The following is a 16,468-nucleotide window of genomic DNA, read 5'->3' on the forward strand; positions in this document are numbered from 1 at the left end:
AATGGTTGTTTTATGCAACAGAATAGGGGATTTTTAGAACACTCATCTGTGTGTGGGCTGAAAGCGGGCTTCTTTAACACTGACAGTGGATTTACAATGGACTGGTGATTAGACAACATTCCATTTCATGATTAGTGTCTGTGTGTTTGTCTGTCGGTAACAGGGAGAACTAATCTCCAGTTTCTTTAAAAGAAAAGATTTAGTATTCTAGGTTGCATTAGTATTTTTGTACAAGCAAGCAGTAAATGAACTGGGGACAGATATTTGGCACCATGTAAATCTTGATGTCTGTTGCATGAGAGCAAAATGTGCCTTTGAATAAATTCTCTCATCTGTGATTTGTCATGAACATCCAGGAGGACGGACGTTGCTATAAAATGCTGTGGCTTAGTCCTGCTGGTTGTCAATCAACTACGGGGGGGGGGTCCTCGTTGACAAGCTCCATTACTGCTGGAATTAAATAATAAAGTTGACTTGTTTTGAAGAAATGTAATAAGATCTCTCCTTTTGATTGCAATAATTCCACAACATGACATACAAACACCCACAAAACTTCCCGTATGTTTATAGAGAACCACGCTAGATTGAATCTACAGTTCATGCCTTCTGGTAAAGGGCCTTCCGGAATGAAAGAGTGATTCTAATAAACAGATTGCACAGCACGGCTCCAAATGACAGCCCTGTCTCTGCCACAATGTCACCACGCAGCGGAGGGGATCAAATGCAACGCAGGGGCGGTGTGAAGTGGAATTCAAACCTGCTAATAGCACATCGCACAGTGGGAGCCTGGCTGAGCGAGCGTGTTAGTAGCACAGTATGTGTGTTTGAGTGAGTGTATAAATACAATGCATTGCAGTTTTCTTCACTGGTCAGGATTTGGTTGATGGACAGTACAGTAGCACACGTCCAGGGTTCTTACCTTGATGGTCCACTGAGGGTTTGGAGGCGCCAAGGATTCTGGGAGTGGCCACGCCCATGTCCAGCTCTGTCAGGGTCAGCTCGTTCATGAAGTAGGGGAGCTGGAGGAGAAAGAAACAGTCAAGCAGATGTCTTTACACACACACACACACACACACACACACACACACACACACACACACACACACACACACACACACACACACACACACACACACACACACACACACACACACACACACACACACACACACACACACCAGCAGGGGTATAGTAAGTGCAAGTTAGAGGTTGATGGTAACAGGCCACTCACTCACCTCCAACATTCTACTAGTCATTCTCATCTGCCACAAAGGCCCCTATCGACTCCCTCACGCCAGCTAGCTGAGACAACAAGACTAACAGCCAACATCACCACATGACATTGGGAATATGACCAGACGAAGGGCTATCGTGGGGCTAGTAACAACCCCAAAGATGAAACAATGGGGATAATCGAAGGACCAGGATACAAAACAGGGATAGAGAGACAGAGAGGAATGGGTCTCTCGCTGAGCCCAGTGCGGAGTCTCTGAGTCCTGTGGCGGGGCTGCACAGCGGAAGTGGCTGACATTTAGAGCGTGTGTGAATGTGTGCATGTCCCTGCAGAGTCAAAAGGAGGCATAAGTCCCCTGGTCAATTTTTATTTTGTTTTTTTCTTTATTAGGCATGCATGGCCCATTCTCGCTCTCTACTCTTCTTCCCTCCTTCCGAGCCAAATCAACCTTGCGCTCTCCCTCTTCTTCATCCCTTCTGGAGCTCAGTGGTAACAGAATACAGTACAGATACAACAGTGTAAGAATGCTCTTTTAAGCACACAAGCCCTTTGTCACAACAGGGCCATAGATGAGAGGCAAGAGGTCAAAGGACACTCACCCGGATCTTGCTGAGTTTCATCTGGATCTTCTTGGAGACCACGTCGGTCCAGTAGGGCTCGCCCAGGAAGTCCCATGCCACCCGGCCAATCACAGAGTTCACCCAGGCAACAGGCTCCTCCTCCCCCAGCACCAAGACAGGGCCAAAGCTGCTGCTGCTCGGCAACTGGTAGGGAGGCGGGGACACAAGAGGAGAAAAAAAGGAAGCATGATAAACATTAACTTAGTACTGTCATTTGATTTATTTACTGAAATTATGTATAGTAAAAACAAATGATTAATTTAATAGAGTATAGTACAGTAAAGTTTTTTTTTTTTAAGACACAAAAAGAGAAAGAAATAAGTGAGTGTTGATGGTGTACCTTCTTGCCCAACCCAGGGCTACTCTGTGGACTCTGGACTACAGGACTAGTGGTAGCAATGGGGGTGGCAGAGGCAGTGGCAGTGCCAGTCTCGGGGGGGACCAGGGTGGCCATGTAGACACTGTAGTCCAGTAGTGACTTGGTCTTGGCTGTTATGCCTGCTGTTGAGTCCTTGGTCCTTGGCTGAGACGCTAGCACCTCATCCAGACTGCTCCGGCTGCTGCTGCGGCTGTGGGAGCTCAAGGCTGACGGTGGGGGGGGGGGTCAAAGGTGAACAAGATATTAGAAAGAAGCAGCTGGATCAAAATATTTCATGTGCATTATGAAATACAAATGTAGTCTTGCACTTTCCTTAGGTGCTTTCACATTGTCACACTATATATGTGCAAGCATGCTAGCGCCAGACATGATTGTTGAGTCAAGAGACTCAACAAGCGACAACTTCCTGTAAATAACTAGTATGGAAGAATGTGTGTGTAAATTAGTCCGTGAGTGTGTGTGTGTCACCTAGATCCATCCACTCACCAGTCTTAATCCCCTGCAGACTGGTGGCTCTCTTCATCCCCGTCTTGGGGGGCTTGGAAGCCAGCAGGATCCTCCGGTGCCACTCCTCCTTCTCCCTCCCTGTCCGACCAAACAGGTACAGGGTCAGCTCTGGACCACTGGACCTTTTGGCCTCCTCCGTCCCCGCGGTGGCCTCTCCTGTGGTTGTGGTTCTCTCGTGTGTGGTTTCGTTGCGGTTGCCCTCTGCCTTGGACATGAAGTCGTCCTGCTTGGCCAGCTCGATGCAGATAGGGTACTTCTTGTTCCACACGCGCTTCCTGGCCAGACTCTGGGGCACCAGAAAGATCTAGAGAGGGAATACAAGGATTGATTGAGTTGGTTGTGTGTGTGGCCTAATGGGAACTTAAAATGAAATTGACTCGAAGACCAAAGGCTAAGTACACACACCACGTATACTATATGTAATATATAGCAGATGGTTACACACACCCACAACCCCTCCTCACCCCCGCCCGTAGCTGATTTTGGGTCAATCTGCATTTTCCACTATAAAATGGTTAAGGTTAGGATTTGGGGAGGGGAAGCTGATCCAAGATCTGTACCTAGGCGGAAATGCACCCACCTTGCTGTGAGTGAGGTCGTAGATCTTCTGGCTGATGTAGGTGACGTCGGGCTTGGATTCGTTATGCGTGGCCCGCCGGGCGATGTTGCGGTTGGGTTTGGACAGGCGCAGGATGGAGCCCTCCAGTCTCACATACACAGAGTGGGTCAGAGTGGCATGGTATGTCTCCGGGTCGTAGTTCACTATCTCGTTCATCCAGCCCTGCAGGGTGCGATAGAGAAATTAGTCAGGCAATTTTTTGGTACCCTTCCCCAGATCTGTGCGTCAACACAATCTTGTCTCAAAGCTCTAAGGACAATTCCTTCGACCCTCATGGCTTGGTTTTTGCTCTGACATGCACTGTCAATTGTGAGACCTTATATAGACAGGTGTGCCTTTCCAAATCATGTCCAAACCAATTGAATTTACCCACAGGCGGACTTCAATCAAGTTGTAGAAACATCAAGGATGATCGATGTAAACAGGATGCAGCTGAGCTCAATTTCGAGTCTCATAGCAAAGGGTCTGAATACTTATGTAAATAAGGTATTTTTTTAATTTTTAATACATTTACAAAAATGTCTAAAAACCTGTTTTCGCTTTGTCATTATGGGGTATTGTGTGTAGACTGATGAGACATAAATAATTGCATCCATTTGAGAATAAGGCTGTGAAGTAACAAAATGAGAAAAAAGTCAAGGGGTCTGAAGACTTTCCGAATGCACTGTATAAACCTCCAGTACTGCTGAACCCTTCCGGAAAGACACTACAATGATTTTAGGCACCTGACAAAGCAAATGAAATGTTAAATGCATAAAGATCCGATTCCGTCTATGTATAGAAACTAAATCCCAATCATTGTGTCAAAATTGAGATCACAACTCCGGTGTGTGTGTAAAAATGGTCTAGAACAGATAAGATGGATTTGGTAATGCTCAAAGTAAGCTGCTGAGAAATACGATGCATGTCGTGTCAATAGACCTGAGCCAATCATTTCATTGTCTCTTTGGCTTAGTAGATAGCCTTTCAGCTCCTGTCCTGGGTTTGTTCGCGTTGTCATTTCAATTTATGAACATGCAATAAGTATTCAAATGAAAACCCAGTCCCTTTGTGAGCTAGGGCACCCCATGTGTGTAGTTAGACCAAAATTATTTAGTGGGTGGGTCAAAAAGTCATTTGTTTTTGAAAAATAGCTTCCAAACATATTTGGTGTGGAGGTCAATTATAAAACTTTATGGTAGAAAATGAACTGTGTTGATTTATCTAGCTGTGTTTTCCTCATAAATCACTCCTGCTGGCTTAGACTGCACACTGTGTGTGTGTGTGTGTGTGTGTGTGTGTGTGTGTGTGTATGTTCTAATGTCACTGCTACCAACAGCTTAATTAAACTGCTAGGCCTAATCAAATCTAAGGGGTGGAAATGAAGTCGGTCTAAATCCCTGGACATGCCCTATGCCACAGACGGGACCAGTAACTTCTAAAATGCTTAACCTTCAAACAACGGTGATGCCATCACAGACTCAAACACACAACAATCCACGACTTCACCTCGACCCTGATGTTCTGCACTGTTAGGTATAGTGACGATTGAGACTGGTTGCTCCTAGTGGCTATCATCGCTTTTACAACCAGTGCATATTGTTCACGTTATTTCATTCCACCATGTGTCGAGAAATATTGCACCGCTGGTTTGGCCTTGAACCATTAACACAATCCTCATCCAACGGCAGTAGATTGAAGAGGATAGTAACATCGCGACAGCAGCCATCTAGTAACTCGCTGCCTCTTCTCCTCGTCAGCTGAGTCTGAAGTAGTGCACTATATAGGGAATAGGGTGCAATTTAGGATGCAACCTTCCAGTCTCATCTCGTCCCTTCCTCTTCGCAGAGATCAAGACGGCCCCTAGAGCTTTGCCATCACAGACACACAAGTCTCCTGCAGGAAACTTGATATAGGCCTAGATGTGCTGGTTCTATTGCTCCTACAGCTAGACATGAAGAGAGGGAGGCGGGAGAGAGAGAGAATGACAGAAAAAAAGAGAGGAGACAGAGAGGGCATGTGAGAGAATGAGAGCGAGACACAAAGAGAGAAGACACTGTCACCAAATTCTCATATTATAGTCCTGAACAAAGCCTATCCCTTTTGTGTCCATAACACCACCATTCACTGTCCCTTTGAGTGACAAGGCCAAGCCCAGGACAGTAAAGCCTGGCAGTTAATGTGTTTGTGTGCTTTCTGCCGGTGATGTTATCATCAGCTTTCCAATATGTGGGGGTCAAACAAGACAGTGAACCCTCTCCATTATATTATGTGACTGACCGACTGGCCTTCGCAGCCAGTCCAGAGGTGACATCATTTGGAAGAGGGCCACGGGACGTGGGGTGACCACTCTACCACAGAGTCTATTACTGTCTGGCAAGCTATGGAGGGCATTAGCAGTGAAGAGAAGTAGACTATCAGGCTTTGAGTATGATATATAGCCACAGTGGGTATGGTCTGTCTGATCCATTTGAGTGCTAATGCTGTTGAATGAGCCAGCTGGCTAGCGCTAAAACAACTTCCCTCAGGTAATTTATTGTCTATTAGCGCTAACAATGGAGGATGAGGTATATTTGCCTCTGCGCCTCGCTCTTTTGCTCCCTCTGACATCAAAGCGGTGAGAGAGACGATCTCATTTGATGCTCACATAGGCGTATTTCTTCTCTGAATGGCACTTTATGTGGTCTGTCACAACAGGCATCTGCATTTGTCTAGAGACTAGTCAGTTGACTAGAGGAGGATTATAGAAGAGGCTGTGACAGGATGCTTGCAGATAGCGCAATGACTGGAAGTCTATGGGTAACGTTAGTTAGCATTGGTTCGCAAAACTACCTCTAACTTTTCATACTGGACACCGAGACATAGAAATGGTATCCACTAGTTCATCTGACTCTGGGGGAGTAGATAAATCACCTCATTGCTAAAATCCCGAAGTATGCCTTTAAGCCAGTCAAGGATCATGATGGGTGGTGAAACGTTGTACAGGTAACAGCCAAAATAAAGGAAACTTGTGTAAATGAGGGATACAAAGTATATTGAAAGCAGGTGCTGCCACACAGGTGAGGTTCCTGAGTTAAGAAATGATCGTCCCACCATGCTTAGTGCCCTTTTGCCCATTATGTTGGCTACAATATCTAGAAGAGATCTCCGTGACTTGTCTCAAAAGGTAGGGTGTCTGTGTGCGTCTCAGTCACCAGATCTCAAACCAATTGAACACTTATGGGAGATTCTGGAGCAGTACCTGAGACATTATTTTCAACCACCACCAATAAAATAACACAAAATTATGGAATTTCTCATTTAAGAATAGTGTCGCATCCCTCCAATAGAGTTCCAGACACTTTTAAAATCTATGCCAAGGTGCATTGAAGCTGTTCTGGCAACTCACGTTGGCCCAACGCCCTATTAAGACACTTTGTTGGCGTTGTCTTTATTTTGTCAGTTACATGTAGGTGATCAATCAGTCTAAAAAGAGACCTGATCTAGGCCTACTTCATGGTGCTCTTACAATTCATTCTCTACAAGGTTTGCACAATTCCCAGCTTCTTAAGAAGTCCCAGTTGGAGGATTCCTGGAATTAGGAGGGAATAAGCAGGGAGGAAATCCTCCAACTAGGATTTCTGAAAAATCTGGGAACATTAGAAGTTTCATGTGAAAGTATTTTAAGGTGCTTTTATGAAAACAGTATTACATTGACAACAGCAGGAACTAAAAAAAAATATTTGCCGCTATTAAGACCAGGCTACAAGATGGTCATCCAGCTTCTTCTTAAATTTACAATGAACACTAATGAGATCAAGGCTAGTGAATTACAGGTCAACCTTGAGAAATCGATCTCTCTAAGGGTCGGTCTAAAGCAGCTTTGCTCTGATACAACACAAGTATTGGGAAAGTTCAACGTGATACCACAGCAGGTCTCTCATTGTTAATGAATAGAAATCCGGCCATTAGCTAGGTAATAATAACATGGTCTTATGAATCTTTCATTTTTGGGGCTGTGTTCAGCACCACTGCCTATTCGTGTGACCATGGATTTCTGAATATCTTCAGTTAATTGGTTTTACAGTGATTTCAAACCTCTCATCGGGGATCCCCAGAGTGTCCAATGAATTTGCTCTATTCCAGAGCTAGCACTACTGATCCCACTTCTCAACTAATCATTAAGCACTTGATTAGTGAATCCGGAGTGGTAGTTCCAGGGTACAACTCAATTGTGAAACATTTGGGGGTCCCTGAGGAGGGGTTAGAAAACCAATAGGTTAGAAGACCATGGAGTTTCTCACCTTGAAGATGTTTGGCTCTTTGATGCCCAGCTGGGCCATGTTCCACAGCCTCCCCTGGTGTCTGGGATGTCTGGTGCGATTGCCAGAAGGCTTGGGTCCAGCCAACCACACCACAGCGATAGCTAGCATGAACCCTAGTCCCACTCCCAGCAGCATACCCCTAACATAGGTGGGCAGGGGCAACACGAAGTACCCGTAGACCAGCGCTGTGATGATGATCAGGGTGTAGTGTGGAATGCTGGGTGGTGGATCTTCCCCCTCTGACTTGTCGTCACTGCATAGTTCCGGACTGCCACTAGGGGACAGTCTGACTTGGCTGCATGTATTGTCCGTTCTGTCAGCATAATCCCCCTCGGTATCATCAAAGTCCTCACTAGACAGGATACAGAAGTCCTCGTCCTCCAGCTTGGCCAGGGCCGACATGGAGCACTTGTCCAGGCCAAGAGAGGCGGAAGCGGAGGAAGACATCTTAGGACTTCTGGTGTGACTGGTGTCAGCGGTGGGATTTGGCAAGCTGGCTCCGTTTCCAGTTCCCTCGGACTCCCAGTCATCCCCGGTTTCCTCCTCCTTGATGCTATAGTTGTTGTTCTCTGGTTGGCCGTTGTTGAGGGAGGCTAGGCAGGTGAGCTCCGAAGCACTGGACGAGAGCGCTTTGGACCGGAAAGCACTGCTGCCAATGCCTCCGCTCTTGTCCTCCATGATCTTATTGAACAGCTGGAGAGGCTCGTAGATGGCCTCAGAGAAACGGCGCTTAGTGTCCTCGATGCTCGCCTCCACAGACGCCTTAAAGAAGTTGCGGCTGTCTGGGGAGGTGAGCGTCGAGGAGGGAGCGGTCTTGGAGTCACCCCCGGCAATGACGCCCACTGGGGCACGGGATTGGGTGAACTGCTTGAAGAGTTGCAGGTGGAGGCGGGAGTCCGAGAGGCGGTAGGGCGAGGAGGAGGGGGATTCCTGGGAGGTGTCAGAGGAGAGTGACTTGACTAGGGTTTTCATCGGGTGGCGGTGGCGCACGGAAGTGGGGGCAGCGGAGGAGATGGAGACAATCTCAGAAGGTTCGACGATGTCAGAGGATAGAGACTTCACCATGCTAAAAAAAGGTTTGCCGCTAGACTTGGAGGGAGAGGAAATGGATTTGGAGTTAGGGGCAGGGGAAGGAGAGGAGCTCTTCGATTCAGAGGGTAATGTGGAGGTAATGGAGCTTTGAGGACCAGTTGAGGACGACATAGGCAGAACTGCAGCCTGAGCCTCAGAGTCCAACCCAGCTCCTTCAAGGATCAAATCCTCGCTGGCCTCCAGGGCCGTCACAATGCCTGGGTCCTCCTTGGGTCCAGTAGGGGGATGAGGAGAGGACACAACTGCCCCATAGAGCTCCTCTTCCTCCTCCTCCTCGCCCAGGGGCGAGAAGTGGATGGTGATGGACTTCCGGGACAGCGAGCCCTGGACGTGAAGCTTGGGCACAGGTGGCGGCCGTGAGGCTGAGGGAGGAGGAGCTTTGGCGTTGTCTGCATGGCTACTGTGGCAGCTGGCCATCGCAGTGCTCCTGCTGAGTCACAGCCTAGGGTGATAAACAGGGAGAGAGAGGGCAAAGGTTACACACATGTCCCCATACTGTATCATTACCAAACAAACTCAACTACAGAGTATATGGCGTTAAATGGGTATTAATATTATTGACCACACATAGCCCTATGCAAACATACACACATGAACCTACATAAACAGGAGAGCAATGTCAGACATGTAGGCTATATAGTACATGATGTCCCCATGTGTCATTATCAAACAACCTCAACTCAGCCAGAATAAAGAATGGTTTCAACAACGGGGATTAGACTGTTAAATCGAGGTTTGGAGGAGGAACCTACTCTAACAGCAGGGCTAGAAGGCGTATTACTTAGCAATTAACAAAAGTTAATCAAGCCGAGTTACAGTAGCCAAATCCTATGAGATGGCCCCTATAATATCCTTCTTGAAAGCAGGGCCAAATCAATGAGGGGAAATGTAATTACGCCCTTAAAGACTTCCCCTGGCTGAGCCCTTTCCTTTGATAGGGGATGGAGTCCAACACAGCTCTTACAGGAAACCCAGTCTTCTGACAAGCATGGCCACCACACTGAGCTGGCTTGCAGGGCTGGTGAAAGAAACCTAAAATACTACCCTGGAGGCCGATATGACTTCCTAGTTTTTGAGTGGCTAACACTGAAATCACGGCTACTATAGCAATGATTAATGGGAGCAATCACAAGGCAATCCCTGTAAATAGCACTGAATCGATCGTAAGAGACAGTCTACGATATCACAAGAATGCAAGAAGCTAAAGCAGCAAGGAAGGTTGATGGTCCTAAGATGGCGCCGGAGAAGAAGGCGGACGTTTTACGTGTTCCTATCCAATTGTTTTTTCATTCGTTTATTTGCGTCGTTTGTAACTTATTTTGTAATTTATTTAGTACATAATGTTGCTGCTACCGTCTCTTATAACGGAAAATAACTTCTGGACATCAGAACTGCGATTATTTTTGAAAATAAAAGCTGGGGCACGATATCTAAGGAAGTCTCAAGGTTTTGCTCGCCTAAGGCATAGTATCTCATGATAAGCTGTAGACCACACTATCTACCTAGAGAATTTTCATCTGTATTTTTTGTAGCTGTCTACACACCACCACAGACTGAGGCCGGCACTAAGACTGCACTCAATGAACTGTATTCCGCCATAAGCAAACAAGAAAACGTTCAGCCAGAGGCGGCGCTCCTAGTGGCCGGGGACTTTAATGCAGGGAAACTTAAATATCTTTGACCTCATTTCTATCAGCATGTTAAATGCGTAACCAGAGGGAGGGAAAAAAAATTAGATAAATAAAAAAACTCAAGACCACCTTTACTCCATACACAGAGACGCATACAAAGCTCTCCCTCACTCTCCATTTGGCAAATTTCACCATAATTCTATCCTCCTGATTCCTGCTTACAAGCAAAAACTAAAGCAGGAAGCACCAGTGACTCGATCAATAAAAAAGTGGTCAGATGAAGCAGATGCTAAGCTACAGGATTGTTTTGCTAGCAGAGACTGAAATATGTTCCGGGATTCCTCAGACATCATTGAGGAGTACACCACATCAGTCACTGGCTTCATCAATAAGTGCATCGATGACGTCATCCCCACAGTGACCGTACGTACATACCCCAACCAGAAGCCATGGATTACAGGCAACAGCCGCACTGAGCTAAAGCTGCCGCTTTCAAGGAGCGGGACTCTAACCAGGAAGCTTATAAGAAATCCCATTATGCACTCTGACGAACCAACAAATAGGCAAAGCTTCAATACAGGACTAAGATCAAATTATACTACACCGGCTCTGACGCTCGTCGGATGTGACAGGGCTTGCAAACCATTACAGACTACAAAAAGGGAAGCACAGCCGAGAGCTGCCCAGTGACACGAGCCTACCAGATGAGCTAAACTACCTCTATGCTCGCTTCAAGGCAAATAACACTGAAACATCCATGAGAGCACCAGCTGTTCCAGACGACTGTGTGATCACGCTCTCCAAGGCCAATGTGAGTAAGACCTTTAAACAGGTGAACATTCACAAGACCGCAGGGCCAGACAGATTACCAGGACGTGTACTCCGAGTATCCGCTGACCAACTGGCAAGTGTCTTCACAGACATTTTCAACCTCTCCCTGTCTGTGTCTGTAATACCAACATGTTTCAAGCAGACCACCATAGGGCCTGTGCCCTAGACCCATTCCAATTTGTATAGCGCTCTAACAGATCCACAGATGATGCAATCTCTATTGCACTCGTCATTGCCCTTTCGCAACCTGGACAAAAGGAACACCTATGTGAGAATGCTATTCATTGACTACAGCTCAGCGTTCAATACCATAATGCCCTCAAAGCTCATCAATAAGCTAAGGACCCTGGGACTAAACAGCTCCCTCTGCAACTGGATCCTGGACTTCCTGACAGGCCGCCCCCAGGTGGTAAGGGTAGGTAACAACACATCCGCCACGCTGATTCTCAACACAGGGGCCCCTCGGGTGCGTGCTCAGTCCCATCCTGTACTCCCTGTTCACTCATGACTGCACGGCCAGGCACAACTCCAACACCATCATTAAGTTTGCCGATGACACAACAGTGGTAGGGCTGATCACCGACAACGATGAGAGAGCCTACAGGGAGGTCAGAGACCTGGCCGAGTGGTGCCAGGATAACAACCTCTCCCTCAACGTGAGTAAGACAAAAGGAGATGATTGAGGACTACAGGAAAAGGAGGACTGAGCATGCCCCCATTCTCATCAACGGGGTTGTAGTGGAGCAGGTTGAGAGCTTCAAGCTCCTTGGTGTCCACATCACCAACAAACTAGAATGGTCCAAACACATCAAGACAGTCGTGAAGAGGGCACGACAAACCCTATTCCCCCTCAGGAGACTGAAAAGATTTGGCATGGGTCCTCAGATCCTCAAAATGTTCTACAGCTGCAACATCGAGAGCATCCTGACTGGTTGCATCACTGCCTGGTATGGCAACTGCTTGGCCTCCAACCACAAGGCACTACAGAGGGTAGTGCGTGCGCCCAAGTACATCACTGGGGCAAAGCTTCCTGCTATCCAGGACCTCTATACCAGGCGGAGTCAGAGGAAGGCACAAAAAAAATTGTCAAAGACTCCAGCCACCCTAGTCATAGACTGTTCTCTCTGCTACCGCACGGCAAGCGGTACCAGACCGTCAAGTCTAGGTCCAAGAGGCTTCTAAACAGCTAATCAAATGGCTACCCAGACTATTTGCATTCGGCACATGCGACTAATAACATTTGATTTAAGGTTAGAAGGTAGCCTAATAAACAAAGACAGGGAATGGTAGATTCGTCAAAATCAATGCAGGCTTTCCTGGAAGTTACCAAGTACACATGAATGCATGGTTATATGGATGAATAGATGACTGCATGGTTATCTGAATATGAACCACTGTTTCCCATTCCCAGACGGAGTGAGAAGGAGAGAAAGGGTTGAGTGGGTAGAGGCTGACAGAATGCCATACAGAGTCTCTGTGCTTGTTCTGCGTCAGCCTTCCCAGCAGGCCAATCACCCCACCCACACCTAGTGATTATAACCCCACTGTGACACCACCAGGTGAGACAGACAAACACCCAACTAGCACGCACGCAGTAGCGCACGCATACACATAGGTGTACTCACACACACACACATCATATGCAAGCATTCAAACTGTGTGTCTGACACTCTCCCTCCTTTTCTGGTTCTTTCTCTCACATGCACTCACACACCCCTCAGAGCAATACATAAAATGACAGACTAATTATTTGAAGATAAATCCTTTATAAAAAGGAGAAAGTGGAGCTCGTTTGAAGCTTGTTGACATGGGGACGGAAATAGAACCAAAGTGGGATGGATTGTACTCTCTGTGATTGCCACAGAATGGGAACAAACACCTTCACAACAAGCTATGAGGGACCAAAATATCCACATAATGAGATTGTCCCATCTAGGCCTAATTCCCTAGCTGTAATTCTAGGAATGGATTGAACAGTGTGGGACAGAGTGACATTTGGGACTGATGTCTTGTTGGTTCATCATATGACCCTTGGTCTGGATGGCGATAGAGAGCAAACAGTGAGGTCATCATCCAGCCCACACATGACAACGCACAATACAGGCTTGTCTTATGACTGCTTGTGTCATTGACCATAAACAAGAGACTTTGTTCAGGAAATAATGGCAAGCAAGTGATAAAAACAATGGATGGGGTAGGCATACTGGGAATTCAACTGTGTAGAATGGACCAAACAAAGGCTACTTTTGCCTATAGGTAGGATAGTCATACTGGAATGACAACCATGCCTTTGGCATACAAACATAACTGTTGTTTATGCCATCCTTTAACAAATATAGTCCGTCCTTATCTCAAGCTTCCTAGGCTTTATCATTTAACTGTATACCTTTATGTGGTTCAATGATTATTTTGACCACTATTATAGCAATAGACCCTGGGCAATGGTCTCCGAGTGATGTAACAAGGCGAATGGTGATGTTTCCACTGGGCTAAGACGCCACGACTGCGCGTGGAAGAGAAGTCAGAGAGACTGCTCATCCAATTAATAAGACTAGACTGGGTTTTGTCTATGGTACAAAGTAAACGGATGGAGATGGCTTTGGAAGCAGCTAGGTTGATTAACAAGGTACCGTTTAGACACTTGCACTTATTTGCCCTAGTTGTCAGGTGATATCTCTGGTTTCACTAGAGAGACGAAGTGACCAATGGAACAGCTCTAAGTCGAAGTCACGTGTAAAGGCAGATCTAAGATCAGCCTACCCTCCTCTATTCATTGCCTTAACCATTTAGGAGGGAGAAAGCAAAACGGACGTCACGTCAGCATATACTGTAGGCCTCGGGGCAAACGGTCCTACTCCAATGAAGCCAGTGGGTCAATCACACATCGTACAATGATGATGTAGTAGGCCTCACTTATGGGAAGAAGGGTATTAGGCCTAAAGATATAGGCCTATCTCAGAGGCTAGGACAAAGACACGGTTTAACTTATTCTGTATAAGAGATAGTCTAGAACTGCAAACAACCCAACCCCCTCAATACTCAACAGTGACACGGTTCAACCGTGTTTAACATGACCTTTACAACATGAGAGTGAAAGCCATTACCACTTCAAACCCGTTTGATGGTTATTACATTACGACTGTAATTGACTACAAAAGGGGTTGTCTGACAGTAGCCTAGGCTACATAACGGATCTGTTCTCGTGTAACGCTTGATTAACATTTTTCAACGATGGTGGAAAGCCTTGCCATTAGGATCAATGCAAATTTGGATTTACATTTAAAAACCAGTGTTTCATAGAGAGAGAAGTGGGGGTGCATGATAGAGTGTTGAGTGCAGAGCAAGCGCCATATTTAGACACCTCCAGACATCGAGCAATGGTTTTGGAGACAGCAAGTCTTCTGCAGTTGAAATGGACACCTACCTTGACCCTCCAGCGTGCACACACAAGCACAGTTTAACCGTTGCATGCATACCGTGCACTAGGGCTGCACAACTCATCTAATTCTTTAAAAAAAATTGCAATATTGACAATATTTTTATTACTCCATTAATTTAAACATACAAATGTAGTACAGGTCCCCTGAGAAACTGATCAACACTCTGGTTACTACCCTGTCACAACTTTCACCATAATTGTTTTATTTTCATTAGGTTGTCATGCCAAACACTAACCATAGAACCGGAAAACAAATTTTATTTCGATGATTCCAACAGTTCACCAAAGTGTATCGATCTAAATCGCAACTAAAATCACAAATCTCAATATTTGGATAACAAAAACATTGCAATTTGATTATTTTCCCATATTGTGCAGCACTACCATGCATATACAGTTGAAGTCGGAAGTTTACATACACCTTAGCCAAATACATTTAAACTCAGTTTTTCACAATTCCTGACATTTATCCAAGTAAAAATGCCCTGTCTGAGACCAGTTAGGTTTACCACTTTATGTTAAGAATGTGAAATGTCAGAATAATAGTAGAGAGAATGATTTATTTCAACTTGTATTTCTTTCATCACATTCCCAGTGGGTCAGAAGTTTACATACACTCAATTCGTATTTGGTAGCATTGTCTTTAAATTGTTTAACTTGGGTCAAACTTTTAACTTCGGGTAGCCTACCACAAGCTTCCCACAATAAGTTGGGTGAATTTTGGCCCATTCCTCCTGACAGAGCTGGTGTAACTGAGTCAGGTTTGTAGGCCTCCTTGCTCGCACACACTTTTTCAGTTCTGCCCACAAATTTTCTATAGGATTGAGGTCAGGGCTTTGTGATGGCCACTCCAATACCTTGACTTTGTTGTCCTTAAGCCATTTTGCCACAACTTTGGAAGTATGCTTGGGGTCATTGTCCATTTGGAAGACCCATTTGCGACCAAGCTTTAACTTCCTGATTGATGTCTTGAGATGTTGCTTCAATATATCCACATATTGTTCCTTCCTCATGAAGGCATCCATTTTGTGAAGTGCACCAGTCCCTCCTGCAGCAAAGCCCCGCCATGACATGATGCTGTCACCCCAGTGCTTCACGGTTGGGATGGTGTTCTTCGGCATGCAAGCCTCCCCCTTTTACCGCCAAACATAACAAAGGTCATTATGACCAAACAGTTCTATTTTTGTTTCATCAGACCAGAGGACATTTCTCCAAAAGGTGCGATCTTTGTCCCCATGTGCAGTTGCAAACCGTAGTCTGGCTTTTTATGGCGGTTTTGGAGCAGTGGCTTCTTCCTTGCTGAGCGGCCTTTCAGGTTATGTTGATATAGGACTCGTTTTACTGTGGATATAGATACCTTTGTACCCGTTTCCTCCAGCATCTTCACAAGGTTCTTTGCTGTTGTTCTTGGATTGATTTGCACTTTTCGCACCAAAGTACGTTCATCTCTAGGAGACAGAACGCGTCTCCTTCCTGAGCGGTATGACGGCTGCGTGGTCCCATGGTGTTTATACTTGCGTACTATTGTTTGTACAGATGAACATGGTACCTTAAGGCGTTTGGAAATTGCTCCCAAGGATGAACCAGACTTGGAGGTCTACAATTTATTTTCTGAGGTCTTGGCTGATTTCTTTAGCTTTTTGAAGGTAGGCCTTGAAATACATCCACAGGTACACCTCCAATTGACTCAAATGATGTCAATTAGCCTCTCAGAAGATTATAAAGCCATGACACAATTTACTGGAATTTTCCATGCTGTTTAAAGGCACAGCCAACTTAGTGGTGTATGTAAACTTCTGACCCACTGGAATTGTTTTACAGTGAATTATAAGT

General features: G+C 45.9%; 1 protein-coding gene across 3 annotated transcripts in view; it reads right to left on the bottom strand.

Moving 5' to 3' along the window:
• Positions 1 to 16,468, bottom strand: part of LOC106564888 (testis-expressed protein 2) — a 53,156-nt gene that overhangs the window by 12,571 nt on the left and 24,117 nt on the right. For all 3 annotated transcript variants that reach the window (XM_014131379.2, XM_014131377.2, XM_014131378.2), the window contains exons 3-8: positions 7,622 to 9,176; positions 3,321 to 3,521; positions 2,720 to 3,044; positions 2,195 to 2,439; positions 1,834 to 1,998; positions 920 to 1,019 (exon numbers count right to left, since the gene is read on the bottom strand). In XM_014131379.2, the coding sequence (XP_013986854.2) occupies positions 920 to 1,019; positions 1,834 to 1,998; positions 2,195 to 2,439; positions 2,720 to 3,044; positions 3,321 to 3,521; positions 7,622 to 9,151 (2,566 nt within the window). In that variant the 5' untranslated portion in view covers positions 9,152 to 9,176. The remainder of the gene's footprint in view (positions 1 to 919; positions 1,020 to 1,833; positions 1,999 to 2,194; positions 2,440 to 2,719; positions 3,045 to 3,320; positions 3,522 to 7,621; positions 9,177 to 16,468) is intronic.

This window comes from Salmo salar, chromosome ssa12, assembly GCF_905237065.1.
Source record: "Salmo salar chromosome ssa12, Ssal_v3.1, whole genome shotgun sequence".
Lineage (NCBI taxonomy): Eukaryota > Metazoa > Chordata > Actinopteri > Salmoniformes > Salmonidae > Salmo > Salmo salar.